General features: G+C 39.2%; 1 protein-coding gene across 3 annotated transcripts; it reads right to left on the bottom strand.

Annotated features, from left to right (window-relative positions):
• Nucleotides 1–1946: 1946 nt before the first annotated feature.
• Nucleotides 1947–26017, bottom strand: keap1b (kelch-like ECH-associated protein 1b). Of its 3 annotated transcripts, none has more exons than XM_061983819.1 (7): nucleotides 25896–26017; nucleotides 15002–15910; nucleotides 11279–11524; nucleotides 6325–7001; nucleotides 6004–6209; nucleotides 5758–5934; nucleotides 1947–3342 (listed from the first exon to the last, which is right to left on the bottom strand). In XM_061983819.1, exons 2-7 carry the CDS (start codon nucleotides 15305–15307, stop codon nucleotides 3128–3130), a joined length of 1827 nt encoding a protein of 608 aa, XP_061839803.1. In that variant the 5' UTR covers nucleotides 15308–15910; nucleotides 25896–26017; the 3' UTR covers nucleotides 1947–3127. The 3 variants fall into 3 exon arrangements, with proteins under 3 accessions (XP_061839803.1, XP_061839802.1, XP_061839804.1); XM_061983818.1 differs by having other exon boundaries at nucleotides 25816–25896; XM_061983820.1 differs by lacking the exon at nucleotides 25896–26017 and adding an exon at nucleotides 25816–25864 and having other exon boundaries at nucleotides 15002–15596.
• Nucleotides 26018–26874: the final 857 nt, after the last annotated feature.

The raw sequence follows: 26874 nt of genomic DNA, 5'->3' as shown, positions 1-26874 counted from the left end.
GTGGCATTTAGCATAATAGCTGTTAACATCATTACATTTTATTGAGATACTCCTAAATGTCTCTTTAGCAGTTATGAGTTTATGTAAACTGGAAACTATGTAACTTTCTGCTAATAAAGCAAGATATGCTCTCAGAGGTTAGCAGCAGGTAGCAGGCCCATTTAAAATTTCCACAGGAATCATACTTGCCAACCTTGAGACCTCCAAATTAGGGAGATTTGGGGGGGTTAAGGGCGGAGGAGTATATAGCTAGCATTTACTGAAATTCAAGTATTTCTTATACATATATATATATAAATAAATTAAATAAATACTTGACTTTCAGTGTATTCTAGCTATATATATATATATATATATATATATATGTATTTTATTATATATATTTATATATATATATATATACATACATACATACATACATACATATATATATATATATATATATATATATATATATATATACATACAAATAAAATAAATACTTGAATTTCAGTGTTCATTTATTTACACATACACACACAACACTCCTCTCTACTCATTGTTGTATTTGAAAGTGCAATGCTTTGCAGCCAGTAGCACAGCCTTTGAAGGAGCATAGGTATCGGCAGTGGAATATTCTGGGTTGGAGTCAATAACCAGGCGAGGTGACGAAGTTATGTCTCTTTACTTCATACTTCAGAACCGACTCCCACACTTGCCGTCAGGGTGCGCAATACAACGTAAACCGTTGGCCAACCAAAAAGTAACCACAGAACACTATACGGTATAGTGTTCTGTGGTTACTTTTTGGTTGGCCAAGCGGACGTGACGACAGGCTGTCCTCACTCAGGTCCGCACTGACCTGGAGGGGGCGTGCCTTATGTTCGGCTGGAAATCGGGAGAAATTCGGGAGAATGGTTGTCCCGGGAGATTTTCGTGAGAGGCACTGAAATTCGGGAGTCTCCCGGAAAATTCGGGAGGGTTGGCAAGTATGACAGGAATTTTTTTAGTTATATTTATAAAGAAATAGTTTTTGTATACAGCTATAAAATTGAGTCTCATTAGGGTCCGATTACAGAACATAAATCCAGAAAGTATTCACAGCGCTTCACTTTTTTCCACATTTTGTAATGTTATAGCCTGATTCCAAAATGGAATAAATTAATTTTTGTCCACAAAATTGTATAGACAATACCCTGTAATGACAACATGAAAAAGTAGTTTTGATTGTTTGCAAATTTATTAAAACTCAAAAAAATCACATGTCCATAAGTAGTCACAGCATTTACCGGTACTCAATACTCTGTTGATGCACCTTTGGCAGCAATTACAGCCTCAAGTCTTGCACACCTATCTTTGAGAAGTTTAGCCCTCTTTCCTCTTTGCAGCACCTCTCAAGCCCAATCGGGTTGAATGGGAAGCGTAGGTTTTCATCCAGGATATCTCTGTACATTGTTGCATTCATCTTTTCCTCTATCCTGACAAGTCTCCCAGTTACTGCGACTGAAAAACATCCCCACAGCATGATGCTGCCATGACCATGCTTCACTGTAGGGATGGTCTTTGGTTTTTATTCTTAATAAATTTGCAATATGTATTAAAAAAAACCTTCACGTTGTCATTATGGGGTATGTATGTAGATTTCTGAGTACAAAAAATTTTTTATTCAGTTTTGGAATAAGGCTGTAACATAAGAAAATGTGGGAAAAGTTAAAGCGCTGTGAATACTTTCCGGGTGCAAAGTACTCAATAGTAAAGAAACCTTTAAAAACAGTAATCTTGATCATCACCAAAATCAAATCACTTGCTCTGTATCCCATTTCTGAAATTTCCTGAAGGTTTACGCAAAATCCACCAATATTTTTTTTTGTTATGTTGCCAACTAACAGGCAAACAAACTCGAGCGAATACACAAGAGATAATTATGTGCAGGCTTTCGCACATTAAAACACAAAAGCAAACACACGTACAATAAACATATTTGTCTTTACTATCAATTATTGTACATGATTTTGTTGGAAAAATGTACAAAGCCGATTTGAAATACTCTTAAATGCCCACCCCAACTATAGATGGCCAAGAAAAGAAAAGAAAAAAAGAAATCCCTTACAAAGTGAAACACATTTTTTACAAACATGCATTCTTATTCAGCTACAACACATGCTTGTTTTGGAAAAACAGAACAAAAAAACCACACAACACCAGAGTCCATTTCAATACAAAGCTTTTGTCAGTTAAGAGGAACAAGAATAAATTAAGAATTTAAATTTCTGTTTGAATATCAGTGTACAAAACATCACTTACAAACAATTGTAGCTTAAACGGCTGTTACAAATACGTCATTAGTGTTTAATAGTTGAACACTTCTGACAAACATGGTCACTTTTTGAAGTTTGGTGGAAGAGAAAACCAAGTCAACTGTCCAGATGTTTTTGATTTTTTATAAAAAGGAAAATCCGCAAGAAACTACAGTATTAATTGTCACTTATTGAAGTCACCATCAGGATTCTTAGCGTTACATAAAAGACAGGTTTTTACCTGTTGGACCGCTTCTCTTGCAAAAGAATGTCATTTCGAAGCCTTGTGACATTAACCACTTGTTGAATATGCACTGTGGAAAGTAGAAGCATCAGAACAGGGTTAAAACGGCAAAATGTATGAGTGATAATTAAATTAGGACTTGCAACCTAATAGAAGGATGTTTATAAGGTGATTTTAGCGCTTCCAATCAAATTTAAGTGGGTTTGTGCTGGGATTTGGGATGAGAAAAGTGGATACGAGTGTGTGGAGATGCAGGGTGATGGCACTTAAAACACCACAAAGTGACAACAAACAGCCACTTTGTACTAAACGAGATGACGTGAAAAATGTGTGTAAATTTAAATCAAGTGTATGCAGCCCTTTTTAGTCAAAGGTCAAATCTGGGAGGCGAAGTTCTGCTGAAGGACTCCAAATACCAGATGTAAGCACACAGACAGACTGAGGTTTGCCAGATGACAGAGCTTGTTCAGGATTGATTATACCGACGCTGATCTTTTAATATAATACTGACTTGGTGTTCCAGAATCGATAAGGCAGCATTCAGATGTTTTAACTTCAGCTAAGTTGTGTGTGTGTGTGTGTGTGTGTGGAGGGAGCGATACGGGGTTTACAGTGTACTGTGTCGCTGTACGTGGTGCACGACTCCACCATTCTCCCGCTCGGGTGTAGGACTCCGAGGTAGGATATTCTGGCACGGCTCCATGGTAACGGCCACGCCGACACCGCTACGTCCTGATGTGATGCGCGTCACTTCTGACCAAGTGTCCTCCTCGGGGTCGTAACACTCCACGCTGTCCAAGAACGTGCTGCCGTCGTAACCGCCTGTCAACGCAAACAAGGTTTAGTATGTTAAGCGCTTCAACATAAAACAATGTGTTGGGGTTTAGAAAATCTATTACATTTGATTAGCCAGAACTGTATTGATCTCTTGGGCTATGTTCGTCAGGGAAATTAAGAATAATTAATGGGCGTTTGTATAAATAGACTGCACTAAAATGGCAAAACATTTTTAAATGGAATGCTCGCCAACAGATTAAAAAGACAACTTAAATACAGATATGTTTTATCCCAACAGTTTTCCTGTGTCTTTTAAAAAAAGGATTCTTCCAAAAAGGAGAACTGCATGTTCCTTCCTATAGGATGTATTATTATTATCATTAATATTATTATTAATATTATGCACAGGGTACCAGGCATCTCTGGATATAACGATATGAACATTTCATGTCATGGTTATTGTGACCAAAACTATTACGTAGTTATTATTATTGCGACATTGTTGAATGTGCTCCAAAAATACTTACACCCACACTTTTTAAACACTTAAAATAAATAGAACCACTGTTAGAAAGCCCACGTTTATTTTTTTTTATGATTCACTGATATCTTCGTTGTTCTGACAGCAATGTGTTTATATGAGTTTAGATTGGGCTATGTTGTTTTTTAATGGGGAAAGAGGTTAATGTCTCTTGTATTCATCATCGCATTTAAGCTAGCGTCTGAGTTTATCAAAGTCAATCATGTTTTTTCGATAATTTTAATTTAAAACGGTAATACTAACAGTCAAGAGTTTTACCACGGTTATCATTATTATTATATATCATAATTTCCAGACTATAAGCTGTTCATTTTTGCCTCGCACTTTACACAGACCAAGGAAATTGCTGAACATGTCCCGGTGGACCAATCATATTGTTCACTTTAAATCAAACGTTATGGACTCACCCTCCTCATAGAGAAGAAACACCGAAATGCACACAACGCAGCCCCAAACCCGAAGACGATTGACCCGGCCATCGAAAAGGGAATCTGCCGTCCCACAGAAAGTAAATCCAACACCAAGACTAACGAGCTGGAAAAGGCCGAAAAGCCGTGCGCTGAAGAAGACGAATTCAATGTTTTTTGCGTGCACGTGGAGAAAGACAAAGACCCTGCTCAATGACCTCTGCGGTGGGCTACTGTATGCCCTGTTACAGGCACAGTCTTTTGTTACATTTGTGAATCAGCACAAGCGCTTATATAAATATTTCATGTTTCAATGCGGCTTGTAGAGTTGTGCGGCCAATATATGTGAAAAATAAATTTTGTCCAAAAATTTGCTTGGTGCACTTTTAGCCCAGAAATGTCAGTATTAGCGAAGAGCTACACATACAAGTTTAATATATTATGTATTTCTTTATCACTTTCCCCCATAAAGTGAGGATACTTGCACCCCTTTCTCATTAAACGCCTCTCTAAGCTAATGGAAGACCAGATGTTTTGGGGTGGCGTTCACTGTGGCATTAGCTACACTATTGCACAGCTTGGAGGCCTGTAACTTAAATTACGCTTGTAATTTAAAGCGTTACAAAAAGCAGAGAAACACCTCATATCTCAAAATACACGAAAGTTAAGGAAGGTACTTGAACTGTAATTTGGGTTACCACTGTACCCTGCTACAAGTTTGTAGGGCCAGAATGTTGACTGTAGAAGCTTCCTCTTGCATCATACAGTGAATCTGGAAAGTATTCACAGCGCTTCACTATTTCCACCATTTCTTATGTTACAGCCGTATTTCAAAATGGAATAAATAAATTTTTTCCCCTCCAAATTCTACACGCAATGCTCCATAATGACAATGTGAAAACGTTTTTATTTTTTTAGAAATATTTGAAAATGTATTAAAAAAATAAAAACTAAGAAATCACATAAGTTTTCACAAACTTTGCCATGAATCTCAAAAGTGAGATCAGGGGCATCTTTTTGTAAGAAATAAATGTATTCCATTTAAAAATTAGGCTCTAACATAACAAAATGTGGAAAAAGTGAAGCTCTTTGAAAACTTTCCGGAAGCACTGTACATGTCGGCTGTATTATTATGGTTTATTAATTTTTAATAATATTTTTAATAATTTTTAATAATTTCGCCACACCTAGTGTGTGTGTGACAATCATTGGTACTTTAACTTTTTATGTGTTGTATTATGCTTCATTATCAAGTATTTATGAATTATTACTGAGATGTGTTTCATGTAAGAAAAAAACGACCTATTTTCAGAGGAAAAAAATATTTTGGCTAAAATATTTTCATTTGCAGGGTACACAAATGTGGAATTGTGAATATGCGGGGATCCACTGTGATTAAAATGAAGCTATAAGTACAACCCAGTTTCCCTCTTAGTGAGCCCGGGTTAAACTCATTTGATGAGCCAATAAATCCACAGGAGGCAGTATGTACGTGCTCGCAGTGCTCCTCACCCAACACATAGATGCGTCCATGTAACGCAGTGACTCCCAGAGCACTGCGTTGGTGCCTCATAGAGGCAGCGCAGCTCCATGTATCCGTTTCTACATTGTAGCATTCCACGGTGTTCAGCTGGTTAGTGCCATCGTAGCCGCCCATCACGAAAATTTGATTCCCCAGCGCGCATACACCTACGGGCAAGATAAATGTCAATCAGTTCTTCCTTTAGAGAAACAATCAATGTTGTGTTTCGTGCTCACCCGCTCCAGAGCGTGTGGTGTTCATGGAGGCCATGGTCTTCCACTCGTCCTTTTCTGGGTTGTAGCACTCGCAGGAGCGGAGTCGACTGACCCCGTCAAAGCCGCCCACAGCAAAGAGCAACCGGTTGATGACCGCCACGCCCACACCGATGCGCCGCGTCAACATAGGGGCTACCAGCTGCCATTGGTCCCTTTCTGGATCGTACCTTTTAGAGCAGCAACATATTCAGATGTTTTCTGGTTCAAATGACCCTCTCAAGATAGCAGCCAGTCCAGAGTTGTAGATATCTAATTAGAATTATAGCCGCTGAAAGCACTTACCTCTCCACACTATTATGGTGAATACACCCATGCGATCCGCCCACAGCATAAATCAAGCAGTCGATGACACCTACTCCTATTCGGTTTCTGGGCACGCTCATGGGTGCACAGGGCAACCAGCAGTTGTTCATTGGGTTGTAGCAATCCAGCGCATTTGAGTCCATGTTGCCATCAGGGGCGTTGTTCCTCCCGCCCACAGCGTAAAAAAGCCCACTGATGACACAGGCGGCCAGGCCACTGCGAGGTACCTGCAGGTCAGCTAGCCTTAGCCAGTCCTGCGTACAAGGATTATACGCTTCCAGGTAGCTGAGGGACTGCTTGAAGTAGCCGCCGGCCGTGTAGATGAGCTGTGGCACCTTGGGGGTTCGGCAAGAATTGACCTTGGTGGGTTTGTGCAGGGTTAGGTCCTGGAAGATCTGGGCAAGGTAGTCTTTACACTGGGGGTCCCAGTCCAGAGACTGGAGCTGAGCTTTTAGGAAGTTGGGAGTCAAGGAATGGCAGCGGACAGCGTGGAGTAAGGCCTGGACGTATGGCCGCCGGTTCTCTCGATCGTAACGCACCCAGGCCTCGCATGCCTGGAAGACTTCAGACTCACAGCGGACATTGAGCTCATCACGGCTGATGAGGGTCACGAGCTGGCAGTGAGTCAAGTTAAAAAACTCCTCCTGGGTCGCCACCTGGAAAACAAATGTTGGAGTAAAATAAGTGTCTCAATTGTATCTATTTACAACCCTTGGTGATAACAGTCTGCTTCTTTACATACTTTACGTGACTATGAAAAGTAGGCAAGACAAGTTTATTTAAAGAGCACAATTCGTACACAAGGCAATTCAAAGTGCGGAGTACATCATATACGTATGTATTAAGACTGTCAAAAATAAACTTAAGCAACGGTATTTTTTTAATATAATCATGTTAAATTTTTGATGTCATTAACTCATACTATCGTGACAAGCCACATCTCTCAGTTATGGCCCAAAAGAAGGCATAGACAAACAATATGAGCCTGCTGGTCTTACAGATAGATTTGAATTTAAAAAGAACAATGATGGAGAAGGTAAACAGAAAGTAATTTACAAAAAGGAATTACATTCTCAGCTGTAGGTGCCATGCCAAAGAGTGTCAAAGTTTTGTTTCCCCAGTATGTGATGAAGTCTTCACACGTGTAGTCTAAAAGAGTTGTTATTGCAACACAGGGTATGCTCAGTATGGGTAGCGAGGTTTAAAAAGTAAAGAAGGGAGGCTGGCAGGGAAGCACAGTTGACGCCTTGCGGAAATTTGCCAGAGGAATGTGTACATTTGTACAATCGGGCGTCAAATGTATGGATATTCTCCTTCATCTCAGGGCATTCAATCGATCGCAAAAAGACTGTTCAGTTTGCCTTAAGGCTGGTAAACACATGAAGATTTTCTTAATCTTAGGATATTTTCTTTTATCTGTTACAGAGTAGACCCCACACATAAAGACAAAAAATCCAGCAATGAGCAGTTTTGATCTTTATATTCCTGTGGTGTACTAAAATAATATCAACACAGAACATCACGCACATGACGATTTTGTCTCACCACAGACTAGACTCTAGTTCTCCAAGTCCGAAATCTATCACTATCTAAAGGGGTGGGCGTATTGATCTAAATATAAATAACATCAATACCAATGTGTCTATTGTTATTGGATTGATATTAGCGTTTTGGGATCAAGGTCAAGGTTTTTATTTATTTATATAGCACCATTTTAAAACAGTCATGACTGCCCTAAAGTGCTGTACAGTTTAAAATCAGAAAAGTAAAATGTTTTTTTAAATACTAATAAATACAGAATATTCTATATATAAAACACAGTTAAACAAACAAATCAATAAAATGGTAAAATGGATACCTTCCGTACCGTGTCACAATTCACAGAGCAATGACTCAATGTTTCCCACAGACATGAAGTAAATATTGAACACTTTAATTCTAACGATTATCGGACTTAACCTGTTTTGGTGCCAATTATTGGGACACATTCACTCTTAACACTGTTAACCACAAGACAATCTTATAAGTTATAAGCTAATGAGGCATTTGCCTTCTTTGGTCGGAAGGGAGAAAATCAGGACAATCTTCACTGGTTGAGAAGATCTAGTCCGAGAGCTGATGCCAAGGCCCAAACACTTATGCTCTAACAAATGCCCTGACAAAAATGTTTTCATTCTATTGTGGTGTAAAAAAAACAGCTGTAAAGATGCAAAGGTGCGAATCCTCTGTCAATGCCAACAGCAGTCATTAGAATGGAATTCCCGCTCGTTACCATTGAGGTATTGTGTGACAAAACAATCGATAGAAAACAACCTTTACCAACACAGAATCAGTCTTTAGAATGGAATCACATGTTCCACTCAGTTGCAATATTAGCATAAAGAGGCACCTAAATCCAGGTTTTGGGATGGTAGAAGTGATCGTTTTGCCACACGATACTTCAACGGCAACAAGCGGGATTCCATTCTAATGACTGAGGTGTCGCGCCTTTGTATCGTAGAGCGAAACCATTCTTAATTGGGTGAGGAGGAGGGTTGGGCATCGTTTGAATTTGGACGCATTCGATTCCGATTTTGTTTCTGAATCCAAACGAGTATCGATTCTAATTCTTTTAAGAGGCAGGGTAAAAAAATGTACTACTTTCAAGGGGCTATTTTTTAGAAGTATGTACATATCAATCCTTTGAACTTGATTATAAATGTACACTTTCACAAAACTTTCACTTTATCTTTGAAAACCTAAAAAAACAAAAAACTAACATTTACACACATTCTGTTGTTTATGTTCCGATCAGGGTTTTATGCTGCAGATTACAACCACCCTTGAGTGTGTTGACCGTAATTTTAAAAAATGTATTAACGGTGACTGCTACTGACAGTAAGGCTGGGCAATAAAACAATATTACCGTATTTTTCGGACTATAAGTCGCAATTTTTTTCATGCTAGCCTTTTAGCTCATTTTTTTATGTTTGAACCTAAAAATAATGGCGCTATCTTGGAAGCATGCTAACATTTATGGTAGATTTTAGCAAAAAAAATGTATGTTTGAACTAACATACCTCTCCAGTGCGATTTATATATGTTTTTTTCCTTCTTTATTATGCATTCTCGCCAGGTGCGACTTATACTCCGGTGCGACTTATATTCCGAAAAATAAGGTAATATATATCACGATAGACACATAATATAAAAAAAAAAGAAGATAATTAGGTTGATACATTTTTTTTTTTTATGTCGAAGAAACCGCAAGTTGCAAAGCAAGAATAAAGGCAGACCCTCTCTGGTAATCCAACAACACAGGAAGTGATCACTGATTAGTGGGAGTGACACACTAACAGCCAATCAGGTAATAATATCAACTATTAAGTTTGGTTGTGCCACCTTGTTGTTTCGCGTTGGATTCTTTGCATGGAGTGAGAAGAGTGCTGAATAAAACGAAGAAATTGTCGATTAAACAGAAAAAGTCACCTCTGCAGTAAGTCAATTTTTGAGATTTAAAAAAAACAAAAAAAACAGACCGCAGTCAGACCAATGTGGACCACCTCAGCTGCGCTCACCCGAGCAGAGTCGTGACTTCCTGGCACTGAGTTTGCAAACAATTGTTTTTTTCAGGTTTCTCTATATTTAGATTTTTACACTTTGCACTATTTTGTTACACTTTATTAAACATTGCCTACATAGTCCTTATTTTTGCACATTAATTTAAAATATTGTTAAGTCTTGAATGTGATTTTAGAATTTAGTTTACATGAATTGGTATTTTCCACGGTTGTGTTGACATTTTCTTTCCCAGCTAAGGGGATTATAATCAAAGGAAGGTTACATTTAAAATAAACATTTTTACATTTAATATATTGTTCTACTGGTCCTAATTTTAGATAGGTCATAAAAAACATCAATAATTATCAATATCGACCAATATTAAACACTTATATCGTGATACAGTTTTCAGCCATAACACCCCGGCCTAATTGACAATGTAACAATATCAACACAATATTTTAACTAGTTCCTTATTTTATTTTATTACATACAATTATTTGAGCAAAATAAAGTCTGTAGTACACAACTAAACAAAACTAAAAAATACTTTATATTACGGTACTCACTAAAATCCTTTGGTTTTTGCCCTCAAATTTCTCCTTTGTCTAGGGCCTTATTCCCAGAGTTTGTAAACATTATCAAAAATTTAAATAACTAAATAAATGGGAAAATAAATTACATTACATTAGTCTCCATCATATACAACCCCTGGTATCAATGCTGTTGATTTATGGATCAGTCAGTCTTCCTCTTATGTGGGTTGCTAAACAGCAACCGAGCAGCCCAACAGTTGTTCATTTCCTGTTAATAAACTGCTCACTTTCTGCTGTAAAAGAGAGCACTTATTTTTTGTGCTGTTTCAAGCTAGTTTAGCGGCTAGCTTAGCTATTACTGTACCTTGCCCTACTTGCTCTTCCACTGTGTGTACCATGTTTAGCCTATTCCTCCTTTCAGTGATAATAAAACTTAAGAACTGCAGTTTATTAGCTGAAATTGAGGATTTTTGACTTGTAGGAGCAGCTTCATATGGACAGTTAGCTGCTTAGGAGTTGGCAATTAAAAAAGTGGACGATTCCAGGAGATTTGGAATAGAAGACCCGGTTCCCATCGGTGCCTAAACCTTGTTAGGAGTATAAACTGCTTGAGCTTTGGCACCAGCTCTTAGACTAGATCTGACCAATCTTACTCTATGAGCATGAACTGATGAAGCCTGTTCAGGTGAGAGAGCAAAACATCTTCTAAGACAGACTGAACAATCCAGTTGTGATCGATTGAACGAGAATGTGGCAGCAAGCAAGAAAAAAAACCTACAAGGATGCAAAAGTTAAGAGTCCAAACGATCCAAAATAGCACCTATAACGTAATCCAAAACACAGAGTACTCATGTTACCTCGCTGAAGTTCATATAGATGTATTCCCGGGCCTTCTGGTGCAGCTCTGTGCAGCCGATTTGCTCCGCAAAACTGGCAATGCCAATGGCGTTGCTGGGGTCCAGTTGTTGGACAAGGAAGTCACAGCAGGCCTTCACAACACTATCTATCTGGTACATGACGGCGCCGTTCATCACGTGGATCACGCACTTCTCTCCGACTGAAATGCTGGCTGTATAAGCAAACTCTATCAGTCGGTCCATGACCTGAATGGGTCAGAAGAGCAGAACGTGGGGTTAGGGTTAATCAGTGCATCGCTCTTTAGTTATTACTACGTTAAATGTGACTGTTGATGCCAGTTTTGTTTTACGTCAGCACAAACAAAAGCTTTTATCAAAAACTTTACCTATAGAAATATAATGAGCAGTTTTGAGTGACAAAGAAGCATTTATTTAACAATATATTTATTATTATTCAATATATATATACAGTGTACTATAGCGCAGAGGTCTTTAGCAGGGGATTTGTGATCCCCAGGGGGCCTGCGAAGGTACTGTTTAAAAATATCAAGTTGATTGGGTTGAGTTTTTTCCTGCCCTGATGTGGGAACTGAGCCGATGATGTCGTGGCTTGTGCAGCCCTTTGAGACATTTGTGATTAAGGGCTATATAAGTAAACTTTGATTGAAAGATTGGACTTTTTCCTATATATTATTTTTCGACAAATTTTAATGTTTTAAATACACATTAACATTGATCCAACACATTGTAGTGTTATTCATAAATGCTATTGGCATGGACATCCTACTCACTGTACCTTGCAGTTTTAAAATAAAAACATAAAACAACCATATCAGTGGTTAGAGTGTCCGCCCTGAGATCGGTAGGCTGTGAGTTCAAACCCCGGGCGAGTCATACCAAAGACTATACAAATGGGACCCATTACCTCCCTGCTTGACACTCAGCATCAAGGGTTTGAATTGGGGGTTAAATCACCAAAAATGATTCCCGGGCGCGGCACCGCTGCTGCCCACTGTTCCCCTCACCTCCCAGGGGGTGAACAAGGGGATGGGTCATATGCAGAGGACACATTTCACCACACCTAGTGTGTGTGTGACAATCATTGGTACTTTAACTATATCATTGTATTTATGTTAGCATTTAGGATATCTAGCGATTAGCACTCTAGTTGCTAGCTAGCAATTAGTGCGGTAGTTGCCAGCTAGCGAGTATCGCTTTAGTTGCAAGCAAGCGATTAGCGCTGTAGTTGCCAGCTAGAGATTTGCGCACTAATTTCCAGCCATCATTAGCGGTCTAGTTGCTTGCCAGCAATTAATGCACTAGTTGCAGCTAGCAATTAGTGCTCTAGTTGTTAGTTAGCAATTAGCGCACCAGTTGCCAGCTAGCGATAAGTGTGTCAGTTGCTAGATAGTGATGAGCACACTATTTTCCAGCTAGCAATTAGCTGCACTACTGCTATCAAATGAATATATTAATATCACAAAATAACAATGTATCTTTATGACCAGTTTAGTATAAAACCATTTTTTTGCAAGACGTATAGGCAGGGGGTCCCCGCTCCATCAGTTTGGTGGTCTTTGGCCTATACAACGTTGAAGACTTCTGCTACAGCGACGTTTCTAATATATTGGCAAACCGTCGTTTATGGACCAACTCATCAAGAACGAGTCTATTGCGTTTTTCTTATTACTAGTGTCTGCTTAAGTCATGGTGCATGGTTGACTGCTTTTGTTGACAGAATTCAAAGCTACAGTGTTCATTTAAATAAAAAATAGGTCTGTTTGTCAACATGTTTTGTAGTTGACTAAGCAGCATCAAAAGAAGCCCACAGTAACTTCCTGTTCTGCGCATGTACACCTCAAAACAAAAGCGTTGCAGGATTTACCTGGATTCTGCCACACAAGTTAAAAGGGATTTTGTCATTATAGTCTAGAGACAGAACAAACTTACAGCAGCAGCTGTTAGATAAGAGTAGAAAATACAAGAAAGCTGAAGAATCCAATTAAAAATATGAACAAACAATGTGAACAAACTGCCATAGGATCAAAATTAGTCATCGCTCATTCTTCGTATTTCTCTGGTCAAAGTTACAATAAATGTGCCAGCAATGGTTAGTTTTGGTTTTGATTTAACATCAGCCAGCCAGTCGCGGTATTGATATAAAAGGACTCCATCCAGGAGGTTGCTTATTTTTATTTAACATTGTTACTTCACTTTTGAGATGCTCAAACACTGAATTGAATAAATTGCAGAAGAGTATAAACAATCTACAATTTTGTTAAAAAAATAAGGTCAGCTTTCTAAACCATATGCAGGGTTTAGAAAGTACCCTTTGAGGAAAAAAAATGGAAAATAGAGAGACAAAAAAGAAGAACATTTCTTCAGCAGTAAGTGCTGACACGCAAAGCCTGAAAGAAAATTTTGAAAATCCAAATTTAATTTCCTGCAATTGGCTGCATTTCTAAACTACATTTAACCTTTAGCTTTATTCTCATCTACCAATCTATTTTGGCTCTCTTTTTGACACTTACATGTGCCATAGAAATGTTTTTTTTAAGTAGATGATTTACTAAAACTCATATCATTGAAAATGTAGCGTAAAATTCTATAACATGCACGCAAAGAACTGAGAAAATGTTTACCATTTGGCAACTATCCTATAGCCACGCCTCCTCTGGTAATATACCGCATTTATCGGAGTATAAGTCGCACCGGCCGAAAATGCATAATAAAGAAGGAAAAAAACATATATTAGTTGCACTGGAGTATAAGTCGCATTTTTTGGGGAAATTTATTTGATAAAACCCAACACCAAGAATAGACATTTGAAAGGCAATTTAAAATAAATAAAGAATAGTGAACAACAGGCTGAATAAGTGTACGTTATATGAGGCATAAATAACCAACTGAGAACGTGCCTGGTATGTTAACGTAACATATTATGGTAAGAGTCATTCAAATAACTATAACATATAGAACATGCTATACGTTTACCAAACAATCTGTCACTCCTAATCGCTAAATCCCATGAAATCTTATACGTCTAGTCTCTTACCTGAATGAGCGAAATAATATTATTTGATATTTTACGGTAATGTGTTAATAATTTTACACATAAGTCGCCCCTGAGTACAAGTCGCACCCCCAGCCAAACTATGAAAAAAACTGCGACTTATAGTCCGAAAAATACGGTACTTCTGGTGTTGTGACCTATGTTTACATCCGTCACATCAAAATACACCTTCTCGCTGGCTACTAATAAATACTCTAGAACTACAACTGGTTCGCAACTAATAGTGTTCGGATTGTAGTTATCCAAATATGATTAGCGAAGTGTTGTGGCTCGGAGAGCGAACAGATGTGACAACAAGTAAGCTGGCTAGATGTTAGCTCACTCGCAAGCTTGTTTTGGTGCTTCTGATCGTCTCCCCGTCCTGCGGCGTTTAGGCAAGAGGAACAGCGAGTAGCTCCGGCTTATGCGAGCGTTCCACACATTTTGTTTGGATTATATTTATATTGGTATTTCATTAAAAAAAAGCGGAAGTGATATTTTGCCGCTAAAGTGAATGTTTAAAAATGCGACTTTCCGCGTTTTCACAGAAATTTCACATGCCTCTGGATATAGTACAAATATTACAATCCAAGGACTATAATGTCAAATGGTGTATGGAATCTACTTCTTCACACCTAAAATTAATGAGTGGAGTTCGGGAGGTGACTCACCCTGGGGTGGATTCCCTCGATGGGCACCTGCTCCATGCCGCACTCCTTCAGGCCGTTGGTGAACATGGCCCTGAAGACGGGCGACGACGAGGCCAGCACCACCTTGTGAGCCACAAAATCCACAGCCTCCAGATCTTTGTAGCGCACACGGAGCGTCACGTCGCAGAGCTGGCGATCCAGACGCAGCTCGTTCATGATGGCAAAGGCGGCGGCCGTGTGGCTCTTGAGCGTGTAGCTGAGGACGCGGTGGCCGTTGCGCGTGGATGGAGTTACCAGCGCTTTGCATTCTGTCAGGCACTCTGACATTTCCTACCTTAGCTCCACCTCCTTATTCTCTCGCACAGAAAGCGTTAGAGGGTACCATCGCACCGTAGGGAAGCATGGGTGGAATCAGGAACTTGGAGTTGGGGATGGATCCAGGTGGTTTGGAGCTATGGACTGCTATCCAAATTCACGCACATGCAATGACTCCTTAGATGAGTTCAGTACCTGTGTCAAGCTGTGCGACTCATTATGGAGTTACTGGAGACCGCATGGCTGGATAGACTGTTCCATGACTTCGCACCGACATTGTAAATCTTGAACATTCCTCTGACTACCAGGGAAAAAAGAAACAAAGAATGAGAACCAAATCAGGCTATTTGTCCCATTCAAGGATCAGCCTTTAAAACACGCTCCTTAAAAACGTAGTCCAACAAAAGTTCAGGAAAGAAGGGTAAAATAAACTCTCAGCATTATTTGAATACTCATGGAGGTGGGAAAATGTTTTTTTTTTTTAAAGCTGGGAGTTGTGTGTCAAAAGTGTATCAAGAATAGCTTTCGAAAGGGAAGCCGGGGAGAAGGTTTTAGGTAGATTTCGTAGTAGACACACCCCTACATTTACTAGGAAGCAGTTAGCTCATCCAACACCTAGAAAGAAAGAGAGAAAGTGACATCAGACACTAGATGCACTAAACAAGATGCCATAACAAACAAGACTCAGCACCAGTGTATATACACCTGTTCTTCGTACGGACTGATGTTGTCAACACTTCTTTCTAATCTTAGCACCATGCCACTCTAACTGGTGTGTGACAATATGGGCTTTACAGACAACATGCTACTCGAGTTAAACTACTCCCACAAACTACATTGTTATGTTTGACTACAGCTGGTGCTCAATTTACAATGTGGTCTATGGTTATGACACACTCAACGAAAGAACATGTTTGTAAACTAAGGAACTCCTGTATATAGATGGCGTTTCACTTCTTTTTACAGGGCTCAAATTTAACCACGGCAACCGCGGCAACTACCGCGACCACCCTCGTCATTTGCCGTAATGCTCTAAAAAATTGACCAACATCGGCGGCAAGAACATGCTGTGACCGCCCTTGACTTTTTACTTGTTAATGGACGAGGGATGTAACAGTAAACGGTATAATGATAATTTGCAATAAAATTCTAGACGGTTAGTAACACTGTCTAATTTTTTAATTACCAAAAACCGTCATTTATCAATGCATTTAGGCTACACAAAGTCAGGCGCATGCGCACTAGTGTCGTTTTGCTTGATAATCATGGCGGACTAACGACATGGACTTTACTCCGGAGATTTCCCCTCGTAGTAAACGGAACCAAGCGCTTGGTTTAACGTAATTTTCCCTCGCTTCCCGCCGTGCGCTTAAGAGTGCACTGCTGTGTTTAGATGGAGACAGGTGTGGACAATATTGGAGACAGATGCACTTGTCCCCACACTAAAGGTATACAGCGAAGGAAAAAACTATTTGATGTTGCTTTTATTTTCTCAATGCAGCGTTCATCAGCTGCTGTGACTGAGAGTTAATGATGTGAGGAAACATGCAGCAGGTGATGTGTCGTGAAAGTTGTAACAACTTGTTTATCAAGTCTTTAGTTTGTTTACTGGGATGTTCACTCGTCCTTTATTTAACTGCAAACTGTATCGATGTGATGTGAGAGGTGTCACTCCTCTTTATTTTTGTTGACCAAACTGTTGTACTGATAGGAGGCGTTGGAGAACAACAAAGCTTGTTTATTTGACTTTATCTTCATTAGCCAAACAGTCTTTAGTTTGTTTACTGGGATGTTCACTCGTTCTTTATTTAACTGCAAACTGTATCGATGTGATGTGAGAGGTGTCACTCTTCTTTATTTTAGTTGACCAAACTGTTGTACTGATAGGAGGCGTTGGAGAACAACAAAGCTTGTTTATTTGACTTTATCTTCATTAGCCAAGCTGCTTTGTTTTATTTTGATATCAAAAAGTAAACACCAGTTTTTTTGTTACATTACTTGTTTTTTTTCATGTCACAAAGGTAATACTTCAAAACCCATCCATGTGACATAGCGCGTTGTTAATGTGTTATTGTGTGTTGTTAATTCCTATACGACATATTTCTGCTCAAATTCTTAATGGATCTGTCCCGATACAGCATCTACATATACGTACATATAAATGTACATAACTTAAATAAAAAACATTTTTTTAAAACCTCTCTCTGTCAAAATGTAAAAATTGAGATAAAGGCATCATGTAATGACAAAAAGCTGACAAGTTGATATTATTAAAGAATTAAAAAAACAACTAATATTTGTCTTTAGATATATAGATAATGTTTATCTATAGTCTTTTTATTAGACATTACAAAGGACATGATGGTATTACATTCACACCCCAACACTGCTTCACCTAACAATCAGTAATCATGATTTCAATATTGATACCGATAATCTTAATCATTACTTTGGCCATAATTGGCAGCCCTGGATCTCATACATGAACACTGTTTTTATCTACATGGACAAAAAGTGCAGTTACGTCTTATGGCCATCATGCATTGGTGCCCTTCTAACATGCCTTGGTGCCCTAAAATATGAGCCCTTCTGTAAGGCAGCACATGGCTTGACCTTAAAAAGTTAAAATTTGAGGCCTGTTTTTATACACAATTTGAGAATTTTGGTCTTGGGGACTTCATTGTTGTACAAAAAACAGTTAGTGCTGTTTTTATCCCCAGCTGGACTTTAGTTGTTTTGCTGAGGAATGTTCAGTGTTTTTGTTTTGTAAAGACAATATCGTGTGTCTGTGATGTGTCAGTTTTCCTTTTCTGTGGACACAGCAGCTACTCTCTCCCCTAAAAAGTAGTATTGCATGATGTTTCTGGAAGCTCCATGTGAATTATAAATTATGGCTGCACAATTAATCGACATCAAATTGACAATGAGGCTTTAATTAGTGCGCAATTGCAAGAGGCTAAGGTTTTTTGTGTTGTCTCCGCCGTCACCTACATTTGGGTGACAGACATTTTTGCTAATTAGAATTGTTGAGAATAGCGTTTATTTATTTCTCGCTTCAAACAGGAAGACGCCTCCCTCTGTGCATCGCTCTCAGCACGTTTAACAGTAGAGTTAATTTAAAAAAGTAGAAGGAATAAACAACTCATATTAGAAAGAACATTTTAAAGCCAAATGTCCCGTTGTGGGAATATGTCAGCTTTAAATCGGATGGGCACTGTAAGCCCATCAACGAATGAGCGAGAATGCCATGATCACGAAATGGCAACAAAAAAAAAAAGACGTCCAACGTAGTTTTTTCAACTGGAAATGTACTATAAGATGTCCAATATTTAATGAAGTAACATTTTTGCTTAGAGTTATTTACCTTGCAATTATTATACAATGATAAACAATTGTCGGTAAAGAGAAATGAAAGTTTAGATCATTTTAAATGGTTACTTGGATGAATATTATATATTATGATTACTTTACATTATAAATGTGTGTAGTTTTTGATTGTTTTTTTCATTTTAAAAGCGAGACAAAGCAAGACAAAATTATTGCATATTATTATAATGTGTGGCAGCTTGAAACAAGAATATGTTGATTGACAGTGTAAAAGTAACATGACGTCCTTTACTCGTTATTTTTTAAGTTTTATACATTTATATATAAAAAAAGATCGCAATTTGAAGAGAAAAATCGTAACCAGGTTTTTTCTCAAAATCGTGCAGCCTTGTTATAAATGCTTCCTGAAGTTGACTCACTGTTATTAAGTTACACTTCCATTTCTTTGACAGCTTATGACAGTGGTATGGTAATATGTATCAGTTTACCACTTGTTCTGTAGTACCAAAAAAAGAAAACCTTGTGTAATAATCAAGATATTAGAGTTTGTATGTTTTATCCTTCAGTAATAATTTATAAGTAAATTGGTAATCGATCAAGGATTAAAGTTGACTGTAACATAGTTCAGTAAAAAGTACAGAATGTATGATAGTAGTACGTAATTAAATAAATCAAGAGTGACATTCTCTGATGAATAGATATAGCATAAATATTGTGTAATAAACAGACAAATGTATCAGATCATGAGTTATCAAATAATACATTTTAGAATAATGATATCAGTGTGGTTCAGCTTTATGCTGAATAAACACCTTATGTGTGTACCGTTTATTCAACCGGCTCATAATAATACATGGAGAGAGTAGAATTCAATCAGCTACATATTCTAATTCCACATAAACATTTGTAGTGTTGTGCGTGCAAACAAATGTTTTAAATAAATTATTCCGCCCCAAGGTTGTATGTTGTATTTAGAGGGGAACTGCACAATACTCCATTTACATTTCACGACTTAATAATAATAATAATAACTGGGATTTATATCGCGCTTTTCTAAGTACCCAAAGTCGCTTTACATGTAGAACCCATCAATCATTCACACCTGGTGGTGGTAAGCTACTTTCATAGCCACAGCTGCCCTGGGGTAGAATGACGGAAGCTTGGCTGCAATTTGCGCCAACGGCCCCTCTGACCACCACCTATCATTCATCATTCAATTCACCGGTGTGAGTGGCACCGGGGGCAAAGGGTGAAGTGTCCCGCCCAAGGACACAACGGCAGCGATTTTTTGGATTGTAAGAGGCGGGGAGCGAACCTGCAACCCTCAGGTTTCTGGCACGGTTGCTCTACCCACTACGCCATGCCGCACCCAAATTGAATGTTAACCAAGTATTAGTGATATTGTTATTATACAATTAACATCAAATCAAAACCACACAAATATAAAACATTATCATCAGCAGGTCCTTACTGTATAAATGGATATACTGTTAATAAAACCTAATATTTGCGCACTATTGCTGAAAAAAGACTTCAATCACCAAAAACAGTGCTGCCGAAACCGGATGTTATGACATAACCAAGACGCACGCAATTGTCTGAAGCGTAATCAGCATTTCGCCGATGTGGACGTAACTTTATTATATCCTAAATATACCCGCGGACAGCATTCTATAAAATGTGCAAATATTAAGAGGCCAGTGGCAGCTTTTAAGAAGAGAAAGTCCAATTGGAGCAGCAGTGTGACGTCATGCTCACTGCAGCTCACTTTTTGTCGCGGACATCGAAGGAAAATAGAAGACTTTCTAAACACCAGTACATTCTATAATAACACCAGAAAAATATTCTAGATTTGTTGCTAGTTGTTTATGACAAAGAAAAAGTCACTCAAAGTCTCGACACTTAAATAATTCTCAAAGTACATTAAAAATACAGTATATCAAAACAATCTACAAATATTTGTTAATACTAATTAATAATAACACACATTTGTTTTTAAATGAATATATACATGTTTTTAGCCTTTTTAAAGTAAACATATTACTATAGCAAATTATACGATGACGTCTTGGTAACCACGCCCCTAACCACCGCCACAGGTATCTTGGCAATCTAAGGGAAACCCTGAAATCGGCTGTCAAAAAGTGTACCACCTTCACACTTTGTCTACATCATTCTGGTGTCCAGGTGACAGACATGATTTATAATCTAGAATTAACTTTCACAAACTCCCAGGCGAGAAAGAAGCTCACCAGCTCTGCTAAAAATAGGTCCTTCAAGTTAGCGCTTATAATACCAATATTGCTAATACTTGGTTAATATTCAGGTCTCGAAATGTATATGGAACATTGTTGGCACTTTTGGTGTGATTATTTATTGGGTTTTATGGAGGGAATAAACGCCATGATGTCATGGCTACCATTGGCTCCACGGGGCTAAAAAGGGCAGGAGATGTTGTATTACAATGTGGGTGCCGGGGATCTATTTTTTCTGGGCATAGGTTTTGTTTACATGGCTGTACTGTATCCGCGTTAACAAACTGGACTAAAATGGATCGTACAAAATAAAACTATCAAGGGACCACAACCGCACGCACCAATGTTAAATTGGTGGAATTGATACATATGAGCACTTCCAATTGACAAAGCTATTGTCGAAGCCAAACTTGTATCATTTTCGTCAAGTCAGTTTTTATACTGGTCAAAATGTTCAGAATGCAAAGTCTGTTATGGCTTGCTGTCCCCCATTAAAATTGCGCATAATCTACAGTTTTCATTTCTTGTGAGTTAGGGTGCCCAGCCTCATGTCATAGGCAGGGTTTCTCGAAAAAACAAGCCTATTGTTACTTTTAAATCATTTGATTACTGTGCTAATGCTCCGGAAATAATACACATTTTGTAGTTACTCAAGACTAAAAGTAAACAGACATGTTATTTTTTCAAAATACTGTACGTTGTCGATTGCCCGCAGCTAGCTTTGGTAACGCGAACAGCCCACTAAATGCTACATGTGCAACTGAATAAAAATGCTTTGATTCGAGCTTCAAGTCTCACGGCTGCTATCTAGGCTCCAAACTGTTCCCACAAGGTTTGGGACCATGGAACTGGCTACAAAGTAAACAAAAACAGAATGCTGGACGACAGCAAAGACTTACAGCGTGTGGAGCAGAGACGGCGTCCACAAAGTACATCTGTACATGACATGACAATCAACAATGTCCACACAAAAAAAATAGCAACAACTTAAATATTCTTGACTGCTAAAACAAAGCAGGTGCGGGGAATAGCGCTCAAAGGAAGACATGAAACTGCAACAGGAAAATACCAACAAAACAGGAAAAGCCACCAAAATAGGAGCGCAAGACAAGGACTAAAACACTACACACGGGAAAACAGCAAAAAACTCAAAATAAGTCACGGCGTGATGTGACAGGTCGTGACTGTAGACCTACTTTGAGACAAGAGCTATAGTGATGCATGGTTGGTTATGGTTTAAATTCATATCCAACAAATGCGACAACAACTTTTTATTGTCTACTGAGTTTAATTTTTTATTGATTTCTGCTGGTGGTGTGCCTCCGGATTTTTTCAATGAAAAAAATGCGCCTTAGCTCAAAAAAGGTTGAAAAACACTGATATAGTGTATATAAATGGTAAATGGGTTATACTTGTATAGCGCTTCAAGGTACTCAAAGCGCTTTGACACTATTTCCACATTCACACACACATTCACACACTGATGGCGGGAGCTGCCATGCAAGGCCCTAACCACGACCCATCAGGAAGGAGCAAGGGTGAAGTGTCTTGCTCAGGGACACAACGGACGTGACGTGGTTGGTAGAAGGTGGGGATCGAACCAGGAACCCTCAGGTTGCTGGCATGGCCACTCTCCCAACGGCGCCACACCGTCCCCAATACACTATACAGTTACGGTACATATAAGTGAGACTTTAAACTGTTTTTCACTTTTTTAACTGTTTTTAACTTTTTAACTGCTTTTCATCTAACAAATTGTTCTTAGGGTAATTTGTATTTGCTTTTTCCAATGTGTATTTTACTTCTGTTTTAAATGTTATTTTTTAGTCTGTCCTTTGCCTCTATTTGTTTGTGGTGTACAGCCCTTTGTTCTTCAACTGTGGTTGTTTTTAAAGGGCTTTATAAATAAAGTTGGTATGGTATGGTATAAGTCAGTGGTTCTTAACCTGGGTTCGGTCGAACCCCAGGGGTTCGGTGAGTTGGCCTCAGGGGTTCGGCGGAGCCTGCGCTGCAAAGTTCAAGACACACCCGACTCATCGTGTAAATAAAAACTTCTCCCTATCGGCGTATTATGGAAACCCCCAAACAATGTTCCCTCTAATTTTCCATATGCGTGAGCAAACGCAAAAACTCCTTGAGCATTCAGCGGAGCACATGTGAGCGCCGTCAGACGTGCAAATGCACTGTGGCCACACCAGCAGCACACCTGTCTCAAACCTGACTAAATAACAAGTTAATTGTTTTATTATTATAAGCAAATGACAGCAGTCATTTCCATGAGATTGTTTTCTAATATAAGTGTGTTGGCCCACTTACAATGACAATAACAACAAATATTGTTTTTCTTGAGCTGTGTACTAGTATTGTATGTCTTTGGAAATAATTTGTACCTCTTTCAGATGTCGCATTTAGTTTCCACTAAAACATTGACATGTTGCACAATAAGATGTAAACATGGGATCATGTGTACATTCCTGTAACTTTCTGTTTGTAAAATATATATTTACTAGTATTTATTTAATATAATAACTAGGGCTGCAACTAACGATTAATTTCATAATCGATTAATCTGTCGATTATTACTTCGATTAATCGATTAATAATCGGATAAAAGAGACAAACTACATTTCTATCCTTTCCAGTATTTTATTGGAAAAAAACCTGCATACTGGCACCATGGGGATGCAGCATACACCAATAATAACACAGAAATGTTACTCATCAGATCAGAACTGAATCAGATATTGTACACGTTTCTGTTGTGAATAATAAAGGATTAATTTTAGGCTGCCTCTGAATAATAGCATGAAATATTCCAGCACCTTCATAACATTTAGTTATACTAAAGCGTCACTTAAATCTAAATATATTTATATAGCTTTATTGGGCCTGGCTACATTGATCCATTATGAAACCAACCTGAGATATTTCTGTCCGTTACGTTTATTTCGAAATTGGTAACCGTGCGTTTTCTCTCTCAAAACGGAGTCAAATGTGCCGGAGACACATTATCAGCCCCGCGTTGCAACAAAGGCATAACTTTAATGTTACGGTACTCACAAAAAAGCTGAACTCATGAATGCCTGTTGCCACTATGGACTTAAAAAGTTACATACTGTGAGTTCTTCCCTTCATCCATGGCTCCAACATGTTTCCTTTTCAGGTGCTCCTGAAGCAATGTTGTACTTCCGTGCCATTTTGCAGGAAACACTCTTCTTTGAAGTCTTTAAAGTAAAGTGTTCCCACACTTTTGACGACTTAGGTCGTACACTTTTCTCCATTGAAGCAATAACCTCAAGATGTTTCTCCGCTAAACTATCCGTATTGTTTTCCTGCGCCATTTTTCGAATGTTTCCAGCAAAGGAGACGGCGTCGTCACGTGAGCTGCACATGACACATCATTGGCTAGCTTACCTCCACCTCATGAGACGTAGCCTCAGCGCCGGCCTGGCGCTGTTTTGTACTGTTTTTGTACTTATTTTGATTATTGTTTCTCAGCTGTTTGTAAATGTTGCAGTTTATAAATAAAGGTTTATAAAACAAAAAAACAAAAAAAATAAAACAAAAAAAAACCTCCGTGCATGCGCATAGCATAGTTCCAACGAATAATAAATGATAAATGGGTTATACTTGTATAGCGCTTTTCTACCTTCAAGGTACTCAAAGCGCTTTGACAGTATTTCCACATTCACCCATTCACACACACATTCACACACTGATGGCGGGAGCTGCCATGCAAGGCGCTAACCAGCACCCATCAGGAGCAAGGGTGAAGTGTCTTGCCCAAGGACACAACGGACGTGACTAGGATGGTAGAAGGTGGGGATTGAACCCCAGTAACCAGCAACCCTTCGATTGCTGGCACGGCCACTCTACCAACTTCGCCACGCCGTCCCTGAATCGATGACTAAATTAATCGCCAACTATTTTGATAATCGATTAGTTGTTGCAGCCCTAATAATAACATCATTTCATAATTACGGTTCGACTTCGGTGAATGCGCATATGAAACTGGTGGGGTTCGGTACCTCCAACAAGGTTAAGAACCACTGGTATAAGTGATTCAGAATCCAAAAAGACCCGCAATGCAATGAGTTTGCACGTCACACTTTCAAGCCCTATTTTAAGCGGACTTCTGTTTACGAGTTAAAATGCATTAAAAAAAACAAAAAGACATGCTATTGTTTCTCATGAGGATTGTAAATTACAGGCAACATTCCAAGAATGTTTAATTTTTACATAAAACTGTGCCTGTATAGTCGAGGTTGTTCGAAAAGGGGTGACAGCTTGATGCTGGAACAGATTAATTCGATTCCCATGGTTTGCTATGGAAGGAATTCAAACATATTTGATCACTGACATTTTTTTTTGCAAAGAGTTATAGTCAGTGTGACTCATCATGAACTCTCCACAGTGGAACTGGATGTACCACAACACGACCGAAGCAAGCGGTGAAGCCCGTTCTTACATAATACATTTAATCATCAACACCAATACACACACACACACACACACACGCACCATTCAGAGCTTTTCTTCCCACAAAAACAGCCTCACACGCTGTGCCGCTGGCCGCATGTTTTGATCATAAACATCACAGGTGGCACTGCAAATAAAAGCTTTGACACCGATATGACGTGCACATGACTGACGCGTCTACTGTGTGGAGCAACACAATACTTCGACGCGTCTCTAACTAGTACTAATACTACTAATACTACCACAGTACTATGATGAATACTCACGCTAGTCCTGATAATAACAGACGCTAGAAGCTAGCTGCACTAAATCGCTCCCAACACAAACACGCTAACAAGGCGGTTTTAGTAGTGTCCCAGTTGTTAGACAACCCCCCACCCCCTCCAAAAAAAACGTGACCCTTAAACCCCAAAACACGGCAGCAATTGTGAGCTGGAATGTTTAATGAAATATACTCACGTCGCGGAGCTGCCTTCCACCATTGCAATGAAAGTGTGCGCCAGGCAATAGCAGCGAGGGGGGGGGAAGCGGTAACTCACCATGACTAAGCAGCATTGTACCCGGCTTCTCTCGCCTTCACAATAAGAGTCTCCCACCGTGGCCTCGGCCCGACCTCTGTTGACAAGTCACGGTAGTAAACGCCACTCCAAGCCACGAGGCTTTTATTGAGAAGGAGCTTTGAGAGCGAAAGTAAGGCATTGCTTGGGTGACTGCCAGCGGAGTCAAAATCTTGTTACAAACTGTACATAAGGAACACTCGAATGTGACAAACACGTTTAAATACAACAGTCGATTAAATAAGTGGTTGAAATGGTAAATGTGTACAAACTGACCGATTGTTGTCGCTGATCAAACAGACTGATAATGCACTGTCAATCAAAAACATTTTAAAAGTTCACCGATTTTAATTTGAAATTAAATGCAAGTTGATTGGCAACACTAAATTGGCCCTAGTGTGTGGATGTGAGTGTGAATGTTGTCTGTCTATCTGTGTTGGCCCTGCGATGAGGTGGCGACTTGTCCAGGGTGTACCCCGCCTTCCGCCCGATTGTAGCTGAGATAGGCTCCAGCGCCCCCCGCGACCCCAAAAGGGAATAAGCGGTAGAAAATGGATGGATGGATGGATTAAATGCAATTTGGAATGCTGTACTTTTATTAGCAATTTTATTCAGGGAGCCCTTGGCATACTTGGAGTTCAAGTTTATGCACAGCCTGCTATTTCACTTGCAGCCACAAGGGGGCAACCGAAGCCCATATACCAGGGGTCACCAACCTTTTTGAAACCAAGAGCTACTTCTTGGGTACTGATTAATGCGAAGAGCTACCAGCATATATGCCAACCCTCCCGAATTTTCCGGGAGACTCCCGAAATTCAGCGCCTCTCCCGAAAACCTCCTGGTACAAATATTCTCCCGAAAATCTCCCGAATTTCAGCCGGAGCCGGAAGCCACGCCCCCTCCAGCTCCATGCGGACCTGAGTGAGGACAGCCTTTTTTCATGACGGGAGGACAACAGGGT

This window comes from Nerophis lumbriciformis, linkage group LG25, assembly GCF_033978685.3.
Source record: "Nerophis lumbriciformis linkage group LG25, RoL_Nlum_v2.1, whole genome shotgun sequence".
Classification (NCBI taxonomy): domain Eukaryota; kingdom Metazoa; phylum Chordata; class Actinopteri; order Syngnathiformes; family Syngnathidae; genus Nerophis; species Nerophis lumbriciformis.
Note: the sequence above shows the minus strand (reverse complement) of the source record. Positions and strands in the feature narration are given on the sequence as shown.